This window comes from Pimephales promelas, chromosome 13 (assembly GCF_988280905.1).
Source record: "Pimephales promelas chromosome 13, fPimPro1.hap1.1, whole genome shotgun sequence".
Taxonomy (NCBI): Eukaryota; Metazoa; Chordata; class Actinopteri; order Cypriniformes; family Leuciscidae; genus Pimephales; species Pimephales promelas.
The window spans coordinates 14,091,516-14,111,838 of NC_142781.1; the positions used below are offsets into that span (position 1 = coordinate 14,091,516).

A 20,323-nucleotide genomic window follows, 5' to 3' on the forward strand; every position below is an offset into this window, starting at 1 on the left:
TACATCTAGTATTAAACTGTATTTTTTTTGTTCCATATTTATATTTACATGACCTAAAGTATGATTCATGTAAATCTGAGGTAAAAAAAATGAGCTTGAGCCAAGATTATTCCCAATTTTGTAACAAGAATCATTTCTAAATGGTGTCAACAATTTCTGCCAAAATAAAAGCTCTTTAATTTAACGTTTGAAAGCAAAGAAATTAAGATCGCCATAAATAATAGGTCATTTACTGTTGTTCTCTAAACTAAAATTATTATTATTATATACAAAGACAATAGCATTATTGCAATAGGAATATATTTAGTTGTTGATTTTTGTAAATTTTGATTATTTAAATAATTATACAAATATTATTTTAAATAATAATAATAATTTGTTTATTATTATATTGTAATATTCAATGGGGAAACAACAGGTTTGATTTAATGTTTTAATCAAGTAGCCTGGTTAAGATAAAATTTTACCTAAAAATGGAAGAAAAAACAGAATTTGAAATGACATGGAGGGTAAATAATGATTTTTCATTTCAACTTTCCAATCACAAGTGGACAGTGGTAAATGCGATTTTTTTTTTTTTTTTTTTTTTTTTTTTTTTTTATCCAATCACTCAGTTTATCCCAGACAAAAATGTTCCCCTGTCCACTGTGATTTGTAGCAGTGGTCCCGGTACCAGATATAAACTGAGCCAAAGGATTACAAGAAAACGCATGGAAACCAGAAAGAGATGAAGGGGAGGAGGAGATATGAACAGTGACAGTTTCAGTAATGATTAATGGTCATTTGGCAGACATTCTTGCGGGCCGCAATGCTCTCTAGAGTTTGAATTAAACACCTGAATCCGAGCGAAGCTATCAAACTCAAACTAAACTCCCAGCTGAACTCTCTTACGATCTTGAGGAAGATACACAGCCGCTTTTTGACTTATATTTGCTCTAATACTGCAACGATATGTTTTGTATTTCTCCCTGAAGTCCTTTTACAATGTTGCTCAAAGCTTCTTCAACCACAAACACTTATAATTAAGTTTTTCATGATCATTACCACCTTCTTTATGACCATAAGAATTAAATCAAACTGACTGTTTTTGCTACTGTACCTTTAAGACTTCTATATGTAAATAGTCTCGGTTATGATTGGCTAATCGCTTAACGCGAAAAAAGGCGTAATTTAATACAGGTCAAAGTACTGAATAATAGGGCTGTATATCACTGATGTGATTCAATTTTGACTTGCAAGCTCTCGATTCAGTTCGATTTTAATTCGATTTGAGAGGTCGGTGGGCAGTAAAACATAACACAATAGAGAAAGTTGCACACGACACGATTTATTTTTGAAGGGAGGCAATAATTTTTACAGAATTTAGAGCACAGCAATCCATCTTGTAAAACCAATACGTCACAGAGTGTGTGTGTGTGTGTGTGTGTGCTTGGCTCTCATGAGCTGCAACTCATTCTGCACCATCTGCTGGATGGGAGGTGCACTAAAAAATAATGTTGAAATTTCCCCCCAAAAAATCCCCAATATCAAATTAAGATAAAATAAATATTTATACCTACAAGCAAAAGTACATGTCCAAAATAAGCAAAGCTTATGTTAACGGTGTTAACAGTGTCATAATTTCCAATGATATTTATCTCACAATGTCACCAGGGGACGCTCTCTGTGTTTTTGAGCCTTAGTACACCTGATGTAAATGCGATGACCTGATTCTGCACACGCTTGCCTGAATCTGGGGTACAGAGTTTCTTTCTGTGCTTTATTTATTGATGGCCCAGCCCATTAGCCTATATACAGGACATCATCCCAGTCTCAGTCTCAAGACTGCACTGAAGACACTGTGTTTTATTTATGCACACATACTCTCCACGGTGATCCCACACACACGACATTCATACAAGCGTGAAAAATGTCTTGTGAATGGCAAGTGAGCACTGGACAAAAGATGATTTTTTATTCATGTGTCTGTTAGACAGCATGTAGTAGAGTATTCACACAGTCGTGGAAGAAGTCTTGTTTCAAATAAGCCATTAAATCCAATAACTCTGCTGTAATAAATACGTGCGCAAAACATTTCCAAGGTCTATTTCCAATGTGGAGACATTGACCTGAAAAAAAAAATCCAAAATAAAATCAATAAGTGAACACATTAATTAACAAATAAACACATAATAGATTAACACATAATCTACTGTGTTCTTCTGCAGGGTCAGATCACTCTTATGGATGCTCCAGTGTTCAAAGCCATTCAACCTGAGGTAAGTCCAAAACGTACACTTTGCTACTCCTGCCTGTGGCCGGTGAATTAGGGAAATTTACTAGACAATTTTACTTAAAAATTGTCGGCTGCAAAGATGAAGTTGACTATGCTGCCATCTCTGTAGTATAGTGGACGTGCCTTTAGAAAGAAATGCATTTCTTTTGTACGGATTACATAAGCAGAGTATTTGTTTTTGATATATTTCTCACGTGTGTGAGGCAAGTGTACACTGAGTTTTGATTGATGTTTGTGACATTCTCCAGTTCAAGGAGACTGAGACGGCAGAAAGCGCATCATGTTTATTTTTACAGAATCACAACGTTTTGACGTTATTGTGAGTTTACACAAATTACAGTTTCAAATGATGTATTACTCTCTTCTGTATGACCAAAAATGACAGTGTTTATCGCTGTTAATACAATAACGCAGTTAACACGCTAATACTTTAGCTTCCGCACTCCGGACAAACACTTGGATATGCTCCTAATAATAGCGAATTTTTATCTAGGTTAACGTTAGAGCGAGCGGCCAAGTAAAGTTGCTACTGCTTACATGTTTCTAATGATAAGCCATAATAGAGGTTGTTGGATGATAGGCGAACATTTGTATTTCCTGCACAACACTGTAATTACCACAAGGACCAAACGTTAACAATCTGTCCACTACGGACTGCGTGATTCATTACACGTCTTTTTTTTTTTTTGCGACTAAACAATTAATAAAATTTTTTCCGACTAAGGCTGTGTGTCCACCAAAGCGTTTTTTTCACGCGCATGGCGTATGTTTTCAATTGTTTTCAAAGGGAGCGCCGCGTTTTTTAAACGACATGAGCGTACCGAGGCGCTGAGCGTTTTTTTTTTCACGCTGAAGCGCCCGGCGTTTTTACTGGTCGCTGGGAGTTGAAAAATATTCAACTTTGGATAAAACGCAGCGCTCATCACTGTCACTTTTTACCCAGCCGTCCAATCACAGTGGAGGAGGGGCGGGACTAATACCACACCGACCAACTGTCACAACATTCAAACTGCTGTGGATATTCTGTATCATAGCAACGAAACGTCTCAACGGAAAAAAAAGCTGCGCTGCCAAAACGCTCTCAAGCGCCCAAAGCACGGCGTCTACAGCAGAGCGTCTAGCGTTTTCAGCTGGCTAAAAACACTTTGGTGGACACACGGCCTAAGCCTCTTCTAGTCGACTAAAGTTTAAAGAGTAACTAAACCCTCAACCAACTTTTTTTAGTTAATGATCTGTAAGAATGGATCTTTATTAATACCGGTCATTGATTCGAGTAACTTTTTTGACATTTGTGTATGAAGTGTTTTATTTCTACAATATATGGTGTAAAAAACGTCTTAGTGCTGCCCTCTTCAGGTTGGATGTTAGCGGTTCTTCGTGACGTACGCACGTTTCAGCTCACCACGCTCTTGGCACGAGCTACGACCTTGGCAGTATAAAAAACAGCTTGTTTCGTCAAAACCACTGTAGCGAGTCAGGAGTTGGAATTGCGAGTCATGAAAATGATCAGGATAGAGTGTTTTAGCATCTATTTCATCCCCTCTATCTCCGATGGGGTCCGCCCACTTTTTCAGCATTTTTCAAATATTGCCAGTGGGTGGAGTCAGGCTCTGACCAGGGGTTTAGTTACCCTTTAAAGTAGGGATGTCCCGATCCGATCCACGGCATCGGTATCGCGCCGATACCGGCCCAGAACGCTAGATCGGAGATCGGAGGGGAGAAAAAAATATGAGCGATATCCAGTTTAGCGGCGCAGCCTGTCACGTGATGATTGTTGTGTTTACGCACACGCGCGCAGAGAATCACTCTCGCTTTTGCGCACGGATTCTAATGTAATCGGATGATTCCACAAAAGCTGCATTTCAGTCTTTTCAGAAATTCATTGGCTATCAGAAAATAGCGTCATTTCATTCTCTATTGCAACTGGATAGATAAACTGTCACTCAAAGAGAGAGCGAAACTGGCGCGCGTAAAGTTTGAAGCGAAATTTACGCGCGTGACGCGCGTCAGAATCAAAATCCGTTGGCGGTCATTGTTTTTATGTCGACCGAGCATTCATCAAGAGAGTTACCTCTCTGTATTTACTCTGGATAGCAGAACAGCGGCGTGGGGATCATCGTCGCCGTATATTTGTGTCCACCGGACCCTTCGGAGCCGAACCGTTTGGCGAGTTTCACCATTTGCTCGCTCCAGGAGCTGCGCTGGATGACGGCCGCTGTCAGCGGTACTTCCGCCTGTCACGCGCCCAGTTTGATGACCTGTTGTCCCGCATCTGAGCGAGGATCACCCTCGCCCGGCCCCTCATCCATCTAATCTAGCTGTCATTTATTTTTGTTTTGATAATAAATAGAGCCAGCCTTCAAAAGTTATTAACCGGTCCTGTGATTTTTTTCTCTCTCTCACGTCCAGACACGAATGTATGCACATATGTTGATATATATATATATATAGCGCGCTATGTATGTTATGCGCGCAGTATGTCTCGCTCTAGATTCCGGGAGATTTGAACTAATTTGCGGGCATCAGGGAGACGCTATCAATATGCGGGAGACTCCCGGAACTTCCGGGAGACTTGGGATGTCTGTCTTTACAACATAATACTATTTCTAGATATGGAATGAATAACATTCAATACAAAGTGAACATGTCTTCATATAGAAATAATGTTTTAAGTGATGAAACATTTGCTTTGTTGTGCATAATCCCACCATGCATTTAGTCATATTAACAAAATAATTTATTGAAGCATCCAGACACTTCACCACGTGAGCAAGCAGCTAGGCTCCTGATTGGTTAACGCGGCGCGAATTCACGCCAAAGTTCAGATTTTTCAACTCGGGCGGCAGACGCGAATTCGCGTCAAACGCGTGAATGCACAACGCTCAATTCGCGCCATTCGCGCCAACTTGACGCGCGAATGAGGCGTATTCGCGTCTTCCGCTCCACGCCTCATTCGCGCCGCAGGAATTTTTCTGGCATTGACTTAACATTGAAATCATTCGCGCCTGACGCCCTATTCGCGTCCGGTGTGAACGTAGCATTAGTGCGTCGAAGTTGTGATAGCGCTGTCGGCTAACGCGACATGCTACTATTTACATTCCATGGATGTTTATTCATATATACAATTGTTTTGGACTAAAAACTTCTTCAAATTGGATTGTATGGACGCTTTACAGTGAAACCAAACCATTTATGTTGGAATGTGGACTAACAGATGGCTAATTGGTGAGTTTCTTCCAGTTTGTGTTGGTTTGTTTTGGCTATTGGTGGTCTGACAAAGAGACAGATTGTGCCCGCTGTGTTGATTGTATCTTAAAATGGTTTACGTCGTTCGAATCACGAGTTTCTCAGCTTTCCAAAGATATGTATTATGTTTACTTTTGTGTTTGTTTTGTTTTGTCTTTCACAAAGTTAAACCTATAAACCACCCTGTGGGCCGTATACGGCACGTCGGACCACGAAAAAAAAATATCGGACTAATATCGGTATCGGCAAAAGCCAAAGGTGCGGTATCGGTATCGGAAGTGAAAAAGTGGTATCGGGACATCCCTACTTTAAAGGGATTCTCCACTTTTTTGTGAAATAGGCTCAACTCCCTCAGAGTTAAACAGTTGAGTTTTACCGTTTTCTAATCCATTCAGCCGATTTTCTGATTTTTAAAAGAATATCAGTAACCAGACACTTTCTGGTCTCATTGACTTCCATAGTAGAAAAATAAAAAATACTATGCAAGTCAATGAGACCAGAAACTGTCTGGTTACTGATATTCATTTAAATATCTGAAAATCGGCTGGATGGATTCGATAACGGTCAAACTCAACTGTTTAACTCTGGGGGAGTTGTAAAATGAGCCTATTTCCAAAAAAAGTGGAGTATCCCTTTAAGTTGACTATTATAGGACAGCTGTAGAATAAACATTGGCCTTTCTTATTGTTCATATTATAAGTGATTTCTGTTTAATTTTTTTTTTTCAAAATGTTTAATCAAAATGATTAATGTGCTTCAGCCCCTCCCCCACCCCACTATGACATCTTTTCTGTAATGACGTTCACCGCCACATTTCATTCCATTTACTTTTACAGCCTCACTTTCTATGATCTAATCAATCGTTCACATTTTATTCCTCCTCTAATCTCCCCCTTGGATATATACATCACAGTACAGAAGAAAAGCTGGTTGCAATTTCCATTTCATGCAATCGCCATTAGTGTCATGTCATCACATTGAAGAGAACCTCTTATTGGTTAACTTTCCACCGAGGGAAAAGTTGTTGGAACGAAGATGCGTGAGTTGCAGCAGATGTTTTCTTCAGTAAATTCCTTTCATTTGATTTGCTGACTGCTCCTACATCAGTGAGGTCAGATTGCTTAAATCATATAATGCTGCCCTTAGTAATACAGTTAGCAGCCAGCTGGTGAGTAACTGTTTCTAACATGCCAAAAGCTTTTTGTCTCTCATTCGGTGCTTGCGGAGTGTTTATTTTGGTCAGCGATTTCTATGGGTCCTCCTGAACCAAATTAGTTTGCGTGTGTAAATGTTTCCTTAAAGGAAACTAACTGAAATGGCTGAAAGCCATGTGTGACTGACTCATAGAGCCTTACACAGTGTTACATTTGGACAAGTTCAATGAAACTAACCTCTAATAACAAAATAGCCTGTGATTTTTGGATCTGTTTTTTTTCCCCTCCCGTCACCCTTCCAGAGTTTCCCAGCAGAGGGCAGTAAACACACAGTGAAATGTTTCTGTGAACACACCGGCTAAAAAACACAAGAGCTATGCAAGGTCCAAATGTTTTGCTTTGGGTGAACTGACCATAAATGTTTCACACTGGCTGTGGAAATTAATTTTGAATTATTTAAAAAAAAAAAAAATGTTGTCTTGAAATAGCTGTAATATTTAGACATGTGTGACAAACAGCATATTTCATTGCAGCACGAGCAACTACACACATTATGTACAAATCAATAGCCATCTCTCAATAAAACTGCATCTGACACAAAATATAGTTTCAAGTATTTTGCCTGAGTGGGTAACGAGATGAAAAATTAAAGTTCTGTCATTTAGTTATGTTTGGTTTTATGTTTATTTATTTATTTATTTTTTTGTAAATTTTTTTTTTTTTTTTTGTATTTTGGTTTTTGTTTGAATTTTGTTTTGTCCATACATTAAGAACCCCAAAATTGTTTGGTCACCAACATTTTTCAAAATATTATCTTTTATGTTCCACAGAAGAAAGAAATACGGGGTTTGAGTGACTAGAAATATGAGTTGAATAATTAGGTCAGATGTTTGTCTGACGAAGACCTTTGGGTCGAAATGTTACATATTTTAATAAGTTGACAGTGGCAGTGTTGCCTCTCTCTCTCTCTCTCTCTCTCTGTCTCTCTCTCTCTCTCTGTTTGAACGATTTATTAGCAAAGGCATGTTTTATCCACTGTCTGTAAGGTTGGGCTTTAAGCCACACAGACTGTGATTTATAAAGCATTTGATGAGGCTACCACACATTGAATACTAATGTAACATTTGTGGCTTTTTTTTCTGGCTGTAAGAGACAAAATCAAGGCGACTAAGGAGAACTTAATGTTATGTGATTTGTTAATGCGTTTGTGGAAAATTATTGTTGGTTGGCGTGACATTTTTTTTTGTCATTATTTTTGGTAATTACAGTCATTTGTGTAATTATGTCATTGGGCGGTTTGATTGATTATGCAGTTGTTTGGCTTTGATTGTCTTGGCGGCAGCGTTTTGGATGCGTGCACGCTTGCTTGGAGAGGAGAGGGTGAGATTGCAGGTCCCCTCATTGAAAAGTTGACTGTTTCTCTGGAAGACTGTACAGAACAAACCTCAGATTTTCAAAATGTCTGGGATTCATTTAGCTGGCGGTTTAGCGAACATGCGTATCTGTTGACAAATTACGCGTATAGATAATGGTTCGTTCTGGATCAGATCTGGCTTTCTGTCTCGCTTTGAAGTATGTCTGGATGTTTGCTGTTTTAGCTTTCTGTGGAAGGGATTTGATGAAGGATTATTGAGGCGTTCTCTGGCCGCACAAGCATTTGTGTTGTAGAGTAACATTAGAAGGTAAAAGGCAGAGGCTACGGCTGTATTATGTTGTTTTTAAAGTTTTTTTTTTTGTTTGTGCTAGGACAAATCATAGTGTTGGTTTATTCTTATTTTGGTGATGGTTTGATTTAATTAAAAGATATTCCGCCGACCTCAGGGAGGGAGTTAAATTACAGATGCACGATTTGAATTTATATTAGGATATTTTAATATCAGACACTTATTGTTGGCTTATCAGTATCCTAATTGAAATTCTTGTTTAATTTGTTTTGTGTTAAATAATAAATAAAAATGTATTGTGCCTGATAATCTGACAAATTTAACGTTTTGTTGCTATGATACAGAATATCCGCTGCACGGTTTACTTGACACTGATTTCGCATATAATTTGTTTCATACTAAATGTATTTTTCATCCATTTTGTTCGGTTAGCTCTGTTGGTTGATGTCGTTGTACAGAAAAAATGTTGTTACAGTTGGTCTGTGTGGTATTAGCCCCACCCCTCCTCCACTGTGATTGGACGGCTGGGTAAAAAGTTGAACATTTTTCAACTCACGGCGACCAGTAAAAACACAGAGAGCTCAGCGCTCAGGCGCGTCAGCGTGAAAAAAAGCGCTCAGCACCTCGTTACGCTCAAGGCGTTTAGAAAACGTGGCGCTCGCATTGAAAACATACGCCAGGCACGTGGAAAAATGCTTTGGTTGACACACGGCCTAAGTTTTTGGTCGAAGCCGACTGCAAAGAATAGACTGGACACTTGTGATATGCATAATATTACGAGTGTCCAGCCAGCCAGTAAGCCAGCTCTCGGACCGCATGATCCAGATTTCAGTTCTCTTCCACAGCTTATATGACAGAATTATGTCAAAATGTCCGTATTGGCGAGTAAGCACAGTAAGTTATGTCTTATGTGGAGTAAACAGTTGAGAAAAAGTATGCGTGTAACAATATTTTGGATCTGTGCAGCTCTTAAAGTGACAGCAGCCTAATAAACCTGCTTCTGACTTGTGTGTTAAAGGGGTCATGAACTGGCTTTTTAAATTTTATTATATTGTTGTCTGAGGTCAACTTATTCGTTTTGATCTTTTTGAATGCAAAAACCAAGCGAACGTCATAATAGGCTATTTTGTACCCTAGTTTTGAGCCTAGCTGAAAAACGTTCAGTTTTTATGGGCGTCTCGCACTGAAGACTTGGAAGTAAACACCCACTGCTGTGAGTGGATAGCAGTTTTGCATATTATAATGAGTTTCAACTCACCCGTCGATACACTTGTTTTGAAAACGTCCAATGTTGTAAAATGGCAACCGGAATGATTCGCCCATACATGTTCGACCCAGAGTCCGTGTGTTGCACCATTCCTGTCAGATCCAATATAGACGGCACAGCACCGTTCTTTACTCTTAATAAGTCTGCAAATCCAGTCTTGTTTACAAATCAATCCTCAGTGAAATGAAGCGAACAGACGGACAATGTTTTACCTCATCAGCTGGATCGTCAAGTTTATCCATGCAGTCCTATAGGAATCCAGAGGAAGCTTATGCAGCGACTGTCTTCCACAACCAGGCACTGCACAATATTCTGTATTGCTCGGTAGCTCGATCCGTTTTGTCATCACGAGGTAGGAATCTATGTTATTTAGCTATGCGTGCGTGTAATGCGTGAATCGGTGGGCGGGGCTAAACCAGCCGTGTTGAAGAAGGCGTCGATCTTCTTCTGCGGGGGTGGTGTTTTATCCTCTTTGACGTCATAGTTCCCCACTTTGAAAAACGAGTCGTTTGCTGAGGCTGGTGTCAATAAAAGCTTATTGGACTAACAAGGACGTTTTCAGTTCTGAAACTTACAGGATATTCTTATAATATGATGACCTCTTAGATGTCAAAAGCTCAAGGAAAATTTGATTTCTCAGTTCATCGCCCTTTTAAATGTTAATCAAGCAACACAAAACAAAGAGAAAATCACTCACTGCTCTTGACTAAGCAGTGTTTTGTTTTGTTTTTACATTTGATAATTCAATTTCTGTTTTTAAGTAAATCTAATGACTGAGGTTGGTATCTTTACTTTCCAGACTGTCCCCTTTCTGTCTAAATGGTTGGTTCTTGGCAAAAAAAATACTGCAAGGTATACCAGACTTGAGGCCTGCAGTCAAAAGTGTGCCTGTCCAAGAATGCTGACTCTAATAAGGTTCAGATGAAGTGTACAGCAGACACGTCCATGACCATGTGCAGTATGGCAGCTGTAATGCAGACCAGACGCTTTAGTGCATGCATTGAAACCCTAAAACTTCATGAAAATGTCTTGTAGAGTGATGTGTGAAATTGCGCAACTTTTTCCACCCTACATGCATACGGACTGTTCGGTGTACCACCCCATTACCCTTCTTTTACAGGCGCTCATAAGCACACACTGACCCACAATGCCCTGGGTGGAATGGAAAGGTTTGTTTGATTTGAGTGGAATAATGCAGTGATATCATTGAGCTGGCAGTCCTGTCCTGTTTTTCTATGCTGTTATTGGTTTGCTTTAATTGATGGAGGTTTTTATCAACTCTACTGAAATCAAAAACTCTTTAGCAACATCTGCAGAGGTTGTTAAACACATCACAACAGAAGCCTGCTTTTTTTTTTTTTTTTGCGTGGGTCGACTGTAGTTCATTGAGTTTTCTGTTTTGTGACTGGAGTGTTTGTCTTTGTCTTTGAGGCTCTGGAAGGGAGAGATTTTAATGATTTGTGATCAGCTGAAGTGAATTGAAATGTGTGAAAAAGAGAGAGGAAGCAATGAAGAAGCAAGTGATTATTTCAATAACACCGTTCATTCTGAAGGACACTTGGCTGTCTCACTTTCTGTGTGCCAAATGAGAAACCAGTTTAAAAAAAAATATCTGTGCATCATAAAAATCAGTTTTGGTAAAAAGTAAGTCATGAGAGCACATATCCTCATATCTCGTGAAATTCAAACACAGATTTATTTCTGTAACAACACTGCATTTTTTGCCCACACCATCTCCTCTCCCCGAACACTCAAATGAGACGAAGCCTTTGCATTGCTGCACTGTGTATGCTCCACTGGAACCAATCATTTAAAGGGATACTCCACTTTTTTTGGAAATAGGCTCATTTTACCACTCCCCCAGAGTTAAACAGTTGAGTTTTACCATTTTCAAATCCATCCAGCCGATTTTCTGATATTTAGAAGACTATCAGTAACCAGACAGTTTCTGGTCTCATTGACTTCCATAGTAGGAAAAAATATGAAGAGTTCAGATGCAAAAGCCTCCAAATGCCATTTGAAATTTTCTTCTTTAATGATGATTTTTATCAAACTTGTATATTTAAGTTCAGTAATTTCACTTAAATGGCAATGATAATTACCTATTAATTGTTATTTAAGTGAAATTACTGAACTTAAATATACAAGTTTGATAAAAATCATCATTAAAGAAGAAAATTTCAAATGGCATTTAGAGGCTTTTGCATCTGAACTCTTCATATATACTATGGAAGTTAATGAGACCAGAAACTGTCTGGTTACTGATATTCTTCTAAATATATATAAAAAAAAAATGGCTGAATACATTCGAAAACGGTAAAACCCAACTGTTTAACTCTGGGGGAGTGGTAAAATGAGCCTATTTCCAAAAAAAAGTGGAGCATCCCTTTAATAGTGTTATTAAAGGGATAAAAGGGATTTTGTCATTTTTATATTACCTTAATTGTATGGAAAGGGCAACTTGGACATGGGGCATTACTTGTCCTTTTTGTTTTCCTACTGAAAAACAAATGTCATATTTGTTTGGAACTACATGAGGTCGAGTAAATGATGACAGAATTTTCCTTTTTAGATGAACTATCCCTGATTTTAGTTTAGCCTTTGATAACCTGTGGTTTTCTTTCGCAGGATTGCCTCAGGAAACGCTCTCAGTGGGTTTGAAGGATAATAGATCAGCATCTTTAATCAATTTGCCCACACAGAGCCACGTGAATATTGCACACGCATGTTCAATTGTAAAATTGTCCTTGTTAGGTGCTCTGTAATGCATCTGTAAGCAACCAGTGGGTTTCTTTGGCCTTCATGGTTATGACGCACATTATCATTCAGTCTGGCCGTTTTTTGGCTGAGACGGAGCAAAATGTTGCATACGTACTATTGTGAAGAATGCTTGTAGGGTCTCCGAACGACCACTGCAGACACACGTGAGCCAGTTACATGGCAGTCATCCCGACACATGGATATGATACACAACATGAGAGTATTGTCTTAATACCAGCACTCTGTCTTCATGTTCTGCTATACAGGACATGCAAAAAAAAAAAAGACATGGACGAGGGCCCAGCAGGTTTTCACAAAACAAGAATTGGATATTTGCCTGTGATGCGATACACTTTTTCATGTAACTTTGTTTTAAAATTGTTGACTTAATTAATTAATTTGCTTGCCATGTTTATGCTGAAAAGAATGACAGTTCTTTAATTTAAATGGGCTATATATAAGAATTTTAATGGATTAATTGCTTTTTTAATTGCCAGTGTGTGAACAGCTTTTAACAAAACTTAAAAAAAAAAAAAAAAAAAAAAAACAAGACCGGGATTTAAAAGTATATAGACTGATTTTGCTCGTTCAATGACACATGAAATGAATGATAACGCTAAAGAGCTCTTCTGTACTGTAATGTCAGTGTGTCATGCAAAGAAAAGGGATTCATTCAAACTAGTCTCACATAGCCAGATCTCTATAGTCTATAGTCTCAAACATGTTTTAGAATCAAGCTTTCATAACAGTGTATTTTTAATCACCTCCTCTGTCGACTGTTCAGTAACAGTTTATCACTGCAAAGGTATTTTAAGAGAACTAGTGTTACTTGTTTTAAAAAGTAACTCAGGCATTTTGTTGTAAAATTAAAAGTAATCCGTTACTTTACTAGTTACTTGAAAAAAGTAATCTGATTAAGTTACTCATGTTACCTTGTAGTTTCCTAAAGCGGTGAAACTGTCAATTCCCCTCTATTGTGTGTGTCTCTATTTTGCAACAGTGGTTGGAGATCTGTTCCCCAGTGAAGTCCCCCATCTTCCCCCGTTTGTGCAGTTCGTTTAGTAGCATTTCTTTGGCAGGATGCCGGCTCTATAGAGCAGTTCAGATTAATGGACAGTACATATGGCATGATCACTTTCCCTCTTGTGCCGTTTTTACAAGACAAAACCTCTTGCAGCAGAGAGAGAGAGAGAGAGAAAGAATCACTGGTTTCTTGTGAAAGTGTTCGGTTTTAGATTTATAATCTTCAGGTGAACATCTGTTTCAGACCCGCGAGCAGAAATTGCAAATTATGTTCTTGTTAGTTAATCTGACTTGTGGTGTCAGTTAACTTAGGAATTTAGGAACTTTGTTTAAAAAAAGTCTACTCGAAAATGTAAATTCTGTCCTTTTTTGATGCACAATATAAGCAAATCACAATCTGTTTGTCAATTTGTTTGTTTGTGCAGTTTGGGTTTGTTTGTAGGACTCGGTGAACCATTCTGATTCCCCCCGAAAAAAATCTTAAATTCCCACCAAATGTCCAATTTGATGTTCCACAAAGTTTTTTTCAATGGATTGTAATGAAACATTCTCGTTTGCATTCTTTTTGCTATTATTATTATTACATTTTTTTAATATTGATAAAAAACTACTAATATTAATTTACAACCATTTCTCTAATTGTTCTACAATTGTTGAAGGGTTAGTTCACCCAAAAATGAAAATTGTCATTATTACTCACCCTCATGTTGTTCCAAACCCGTAAAACTTAGTCATAAGCCATAACTTATTCTACACTGTAAAAATTTTTGTTGGTTTAACTTAAAAAAGTAAGTAACCTGGGTTGCCTTAAAATTTTAAGTTGATTGAACTGGAAAAAGTGAGTTAATACAATGAAGGAGATTAATTTAACCATCAGAAACTCAAATTATATGTTATCTGAACTAAATAAATTATTTAAGTTGATTTGACAAAAGAAAAAATGTTGTGATTACTACACTGTAAAAAAAATATTGTTGGTTTAACTTAAAGTAAGTAACCTGGGTTGCCTTAAAATTGTAAGTTGATTGAACTGAAAAAAGTGAGTTAATACAATGAAGTAGATTAATTTAATCATCAGATACTCAAAATATTAAGTTATCTCAACTAAATAAATTATTATAAAGTTGATTTGACAAAAGAAAATATGTTGTGATAACAAATCTTGAAAATATTTTTTTACAGTGTACAGTTGTTGGCAGTTTATAATAATAACAATTAATAATACTATTATTATTACCTTGACAATAACTGTAGATTCATTTGATAAATGGTTGGATATGGCTGGAGACTGCCACATCCTTGTCAACTGAATGAGGTCATACACGAATCCTTCTCGAGGTCAGCGTTTGACGTAGCCTACAGTAAACTCTGGCACCATTACTGCTCATCTCCCATTATATTATCCATGATTCGCTGGCTGATCAGTTTCCAGGAATACCTCCCTTGACTGATGTTAGAACGGCCTTGTTTTGTTCTTTCAGTCTGGAAAAAATGCATGAAAATGCATTTAAATCATTTTAACTGCTAGAAAGTTGCCAAATGATCTGGTCTTTTCAAGGCATGATGGGCTGTTCTGGTGTGTTTTAGTGGGCGTCTGTGCAAATGCACTTGCAAATGTCATATGTAATGCTGTAATGTAATGTCAATGCTGCTACATCTTAAAATTATGTTTGATTTTAGAGAGATTAAAAGCCTTTTCAAGAGACATAAAAGAAAGTGAAAGAAAGGGAACATAAAACACTGCTGTGATCTCCTTTCTATGGACTTCCCACTGCTTTAATAGTTTTGTGCGACAGCAACGCTCCCTGTGAACAGAATCGACTTGCTTTTGTGTGAAGGCTTGATGTCTATGAAGCTGAGAATCACAGAAGGTTGTTTCCCCCCTCAAACTTATCTTTTTTCTTCTTTTGATACACTCCTTTTGTCACAAATTTTGCATTTTGCCGAGATTTCATCGTTTTTAGAAAAGTGAAGTCACACTTTGGACCGCCGACGTAAGCTACTCATGTTCGACCCGCGCGGTTATGCCAACACTTCCGGTAGACGCTTCTTCGTTGGTGTTGTTCAGCGGTTTCTTCTTCCGTTCAGCAAACTGTGAATATCGAAACTAGGAATCGAAATTTTAACTTTGAACGATTCTGGGAAAAACAAAAAGTTAGTCCCGGTTCCAATACTCAACGCAAGCTGTAATGCATGGGTTTCTCAGTGTTCAGTTCCATGTATATTATTCAATTGGTCACTGCCAGAATAAGATAGTAGAATAATACTTTTTTTTTCTAGTTTATTGTCAGGGGAATTATTTTCTAATTGGCCATTTGCGGATTCAAATGCTTGGTTAATTATTTTTTTGCATTCGAGCCACAGCCATATAAGCCTGTAGCCCAAGACGGGTTGCCCACTGAAGCTAAGCAGGGTTCCTGGATGGGAGACCTAAAACTAACTAGTTTGCTGCTGTAAGAGGTGTTCGAGAGGTAGTGCTGGGCGGTTTGACCAAAATTTTTTTGTTTTATTTTTCAGAATTAAGCCGGTTTTCCGGTTTATGACACTTTTTTTTCCAGTGCATAATCAGATTTTCAAAGCATTTCCTTCTGGTTGAGAGAAGAATTACAGCAATAAATTGACTCAGGATGGTCTATTTTATTGTCATTAGTTAATATTGTAGAATAGAATAGCGCCCAGTATAACCTAAAACATTCTAATAACATTATTATAGCCATTAAAAATCCCATGGCACTTCTGGTAAAGGATGAGGATGAGGATGAGTGAAACCCTGGTATCCTTCCTTGTCAAATTCTCTCCATTGGCCTTTATCAACCATGGCCTCCCAATAATCCCCATCCACTGAATTGTCTCTATCACTGATTACCCCTAACTAACTACTTGGTCATACTAGTTCTTAAAGGGATAGTTCACTTTGAAATTAATTGTTGATATGTTTTAGCTTACCTCAAGGGCATCCAAGATGTAGGTGTCTTTGTTTCCACAGTATTTTCAATTTTGACATTTTTCAGTCAAACCGTTGTTGTCTATCAGTCATACACTGGAGGCAAAGGGAGTCCACCAAAAACCATGCACAGAGAAGTCAAAATTAAACATGATTTAATGACTTGTAAATGTAAGTACACATTGATGACCTAAGACACGAAACGAGCGTTTTTTGTGAGAAAACGAACAGTATTTATATCGTTTTTACCTCGTGTAATCCAAGAGATCTGAATCAGTTGTGCAATGTCCAACTGAAAAGAAACTGAATCAGTTCAATGTTACGCCGGAAGTGATCGCTTGTGTGTGACGTCACTCCATATTTACACGGAGATTTCGGAAGTTTTACCTTTTACTAAACATAGATATACCGCAATCGTCTTCCATTGCGGTTTCCCGTATATCTAAATATGTTTAGTGAAAGGTAAAACTTCCAAAATCTCTGTATAAACAAAGAGTGATGTAGGCGTGCAAGCGATCACTTCCCGCGCATACGCGGACCGAAGCGCCCATGCCGTCAGATCATTTTGTCATGGCTATGGTTAAGAAAGTAAAACGATAAAAATACTGTTCGTTTTCTCACACAAACCGCTCGTTTCGTGTCTTAGGCCATCAATCTGTACTTACATTTACAAGTCATTAAATCATGTTTAATTTTGACTTCTCTGTGCATGATCTTTAAGGTGAACCGATTGAGGACCCCCTTCACCTCCTGTGTATGACTGACAGACAACAACGGTTTGACCAAAAAATGTAAAAATTGAAAATGCTGTGGAAACAAAGACACCTACATCTTGGATACCCTTGAGGTAAGATAAAACATGAAAAATTAATTTCAAAGTGAACCATCCCTTTAAGACGCAGTCTTAACACAATGGCTGTTTATGCAACTGACCCCTGACAACAAAGAAGAACATTCCGAAGATCAACATGTATGGGCTCTATGCACGGCGGTATTTCCTGCGAAGGTTTAAGGATGCTCGATAACTTCCGCCAATCGTAAAGTCCAATGCAATACCGAGAATGTATATTGAATTTTATACTCCATGGCAATGGTAAAGAAACGTTAGTAACAAAAACCGACAAAACAGACACCCCTTGTTGTGTTTATGCTTCTTTTTAAATTTATATGAAATGAACATAACTATATATAAAATTACATCTAAACGTATAAAAGTTTCGTTTCAAAGACGGGAGGACAGTAAATTTTGAAGACTCTGCCATAATCCCGTTTTCCTAAGTTTTCCTCCGCTTTAATCTCCCCAACCGGAACTTGCGGAACTTATGCGTGCATATAGCCCATTCAGTTCTATGATTTGATGCCATTTATCTTTGCAAACTTTGGCAAATCCAGCAACTGGATCTTCCTTGCACGTTGTCCGTAAATACAGCCAATCAGATTTTGAGAAGGCTCTTTATTGCAATTTTAGCATACAATATGGATTTCGCAATGCAATGCAGTGTTGTATGTAGGGAAGATCCCTCTTTTGGAGTTGTAGCCTTCAACTTTTTTGGTTACAAGTCCAAATATTACCATTAGGCTACACTACCACCATCTGGAGCCTGTCACTGTTTTGAAGAACTCAACAGTAACCTTGACAACTGGCCAGCTGGACCAGTTATGTTCATTTAAATTTAATAAAGGCATTGTTCAGTTCAGGTCTACCTTGGTCTCAGAAATGCATTACATCACAGAAGGAGGAGGGAAATCAGCCATTAACCTTGTTTTGTTCTCTGAGTTGGGTAGCAATTGATTTCGTTAAATCTCAGCAGGTGATTTTCCTCATCACTGATTGTGAAGTTGGGGGCTCAAGCTCTATTTCGGCAGATTTGTAACACATGGAGAAATCGATTCAGCAGAAGGGATTTCATTGGCATTTCTTGATGGTTGTTGGTGCCGGAGAGACACAAAGCAGAAAGCACACTTATTTAGTGTGTGTTGGCCCATGTACTCACATCTGTGTTTGTGTATGTTGCTAAGCTGCTACCTCCACAGGTTGCAGACTCATTAGGTCACTGTTTGCTAGTGCGACCTCATGAGAGATTGCGGTTGCATTGGTGCTGAGTTTAAGTCGGCTGCATTCCTGACGTACAATCGTGATGAATAAGTTTGACGGTTACGTTCATTCTTCCTGAAGTCCCATTACGAAATCAGGCAGCTCTTCTTCCATTTACTGACAGGAATTAAATCTCTCTGTGTGGTTGAATGCATTTCAGAGTTTGTTTTTGTGTTTAATGGCGCTAAGAGCTTATTTGAAACGGATTCACTACTGGAAAATGCCTGAACGCTTAACGTAATTACATAACGGATGGTTGCGTAATTATGGATGGGAGTTTCCAAATATGAATTTCCAAGCGTGGCTATTATGTCGTATATTAGACTGTAATGGCGGCTTTAATCTTGAAGCGAACAGATCCTTTCTTAGATGACCGAACAGTCACAGTTGAGTTTTCATGTTTGTGTCTTAGAGATTTACAGTAGCATGTCAGATTGATGTTTATCCCGTGATGCAAAAGCTAAAAGTAAAAGCTTTTCCATTCTCATTCAGTCAATCTCTCGCACCTTGCAGAGAATCAACACAATTTTCGGACAATTGCCATCCAAGTCTGAGATAACTCCTATGTTTAGATGCAAAATTAAGTGAAATAAAGCATTTTAGATGGGGAAAGATTTGAACTTATGTTGTTAAAGCCCCATTACTGCTGCTTTCTAGGGTCACTGGTCATGAGCAATGCTCACCCCATCTTAGTTGATTTGTTTTTGGCACTGTGGACCACTCGCTTTCTCCTGTTGTGCTTGGTTGACTTGATTGTTTCCGTTCAGTTTCTAAAATCACAAACCAGCTGAAAAACAATTGATTTATGTGACTTTTTCCTTCTTTCAGGAGCTCTCTAGTTGTGGCTGGAACAAAAAGGAGAAGCACAGTTCAGCGCCGAACGCTGTGGCCTTCACACGACGCTTTAACCAGGTAAACCAAAGACACTTTTTGATTTTGTCCCCTTACTTTGATACTTACAATTTTAGGGATTAACTGTAGACTTCCAGGTAAGTCTTTCTTCAGTCGAAAAGAAATTAAGGTTTTTGATGAAAACATTCCAGGATTTTTCTCCATATAATGAACTTCATTGGGAACCAAACTGTTCAAGGTTCAAAAGACACTTTCAGTACAAACTGCAAACTGTTCAAAGGGCTTTAAAGTATTTCAGATGATAAGGGTTTTATCAAGAGAAACGATCGCTCATTTAATAAATAACAAAGTTTAAGTTTTTTAAGCTCAAATGCTCGCCTTGCTCTGTACTGTCATGCACGTTCGTGACTCTCCTGTTTGAACTCGTTTATTAAAATGAACAAATCTTTTGTCATGTCATTTGGTTCATTCAACGAATGAAATGAATGAGTTCTTCACTCTCCTGTTTGAACTTGTTTAATAAATGAACAAATCTTTTGTCATGTCATTTGGTTCACTCAACGAACGAAATGAACGAGTTGACTCTGGAAAAGATTCTTTCATTCAGTCACGAAGGCGCATCACAGAACAGAGCAAGGCAACCATTTGAGCTTATAAATCTTAAACTTTGTTATTTATATTTTAAATGAGAGATAGTTTCGCTTGATAAGACCCTTATTCATTGTCTGAAATCGTTTAAAGCCCTTTGAACAGTTTGCAGTTTGCACTGAAAGTGTCTTTTGGACCTTGAACAGTTTGGTTGCCATTGAAGTCCACAATATGGAGAAAAATCCTGAAATGGTTTCATCAAAAACCTTAATTTCTTTTCGACTGAAGAAAGAATGACATGGACATCTTTGATGACATGGGGGTGAGTAAATTATCAGCAAAAGAAAGTTTTTTTTTAAAGTGAACTACTCCTTTAAGCCTTTGGCAAGGGTCAATGGAGTGTGCATTGTAGTCATGTATCGACTAGCTAAATGAACATGTCGACAGTTAAATAA

General features: G+C 38.1%; 1 protein-coding gene across 2 annotated transcripts in view; it reads left to right on the forward strand.

Annotated features, from left to right (window-relative positions):
* ralgps2 (Ral GEF with PH domain and SH3 binding motif 2) overlaps window positions 1-20,323 on the forward strand; it is a 126,559-nt gene that overhangs the window by 38,513 nt on the left and 67,723 nt on the right. For both annotated transcript variants that reach the window (XM_039693518.2, XM_039693519.2), the window contains exons 5-6: window positions 2,208-2,258; window positions 19,257-19,340. In XM_039693518.2, the coding sequence (XP_039549452.1) occupies window positions 2,208-2,258; window positions 19,257-19,340 (135 nt within the window). The remainder of the gene's footprint in view (window positions 1-2,207; window positions 2,259-19,256; window positions 19,341-20,323) is intronic.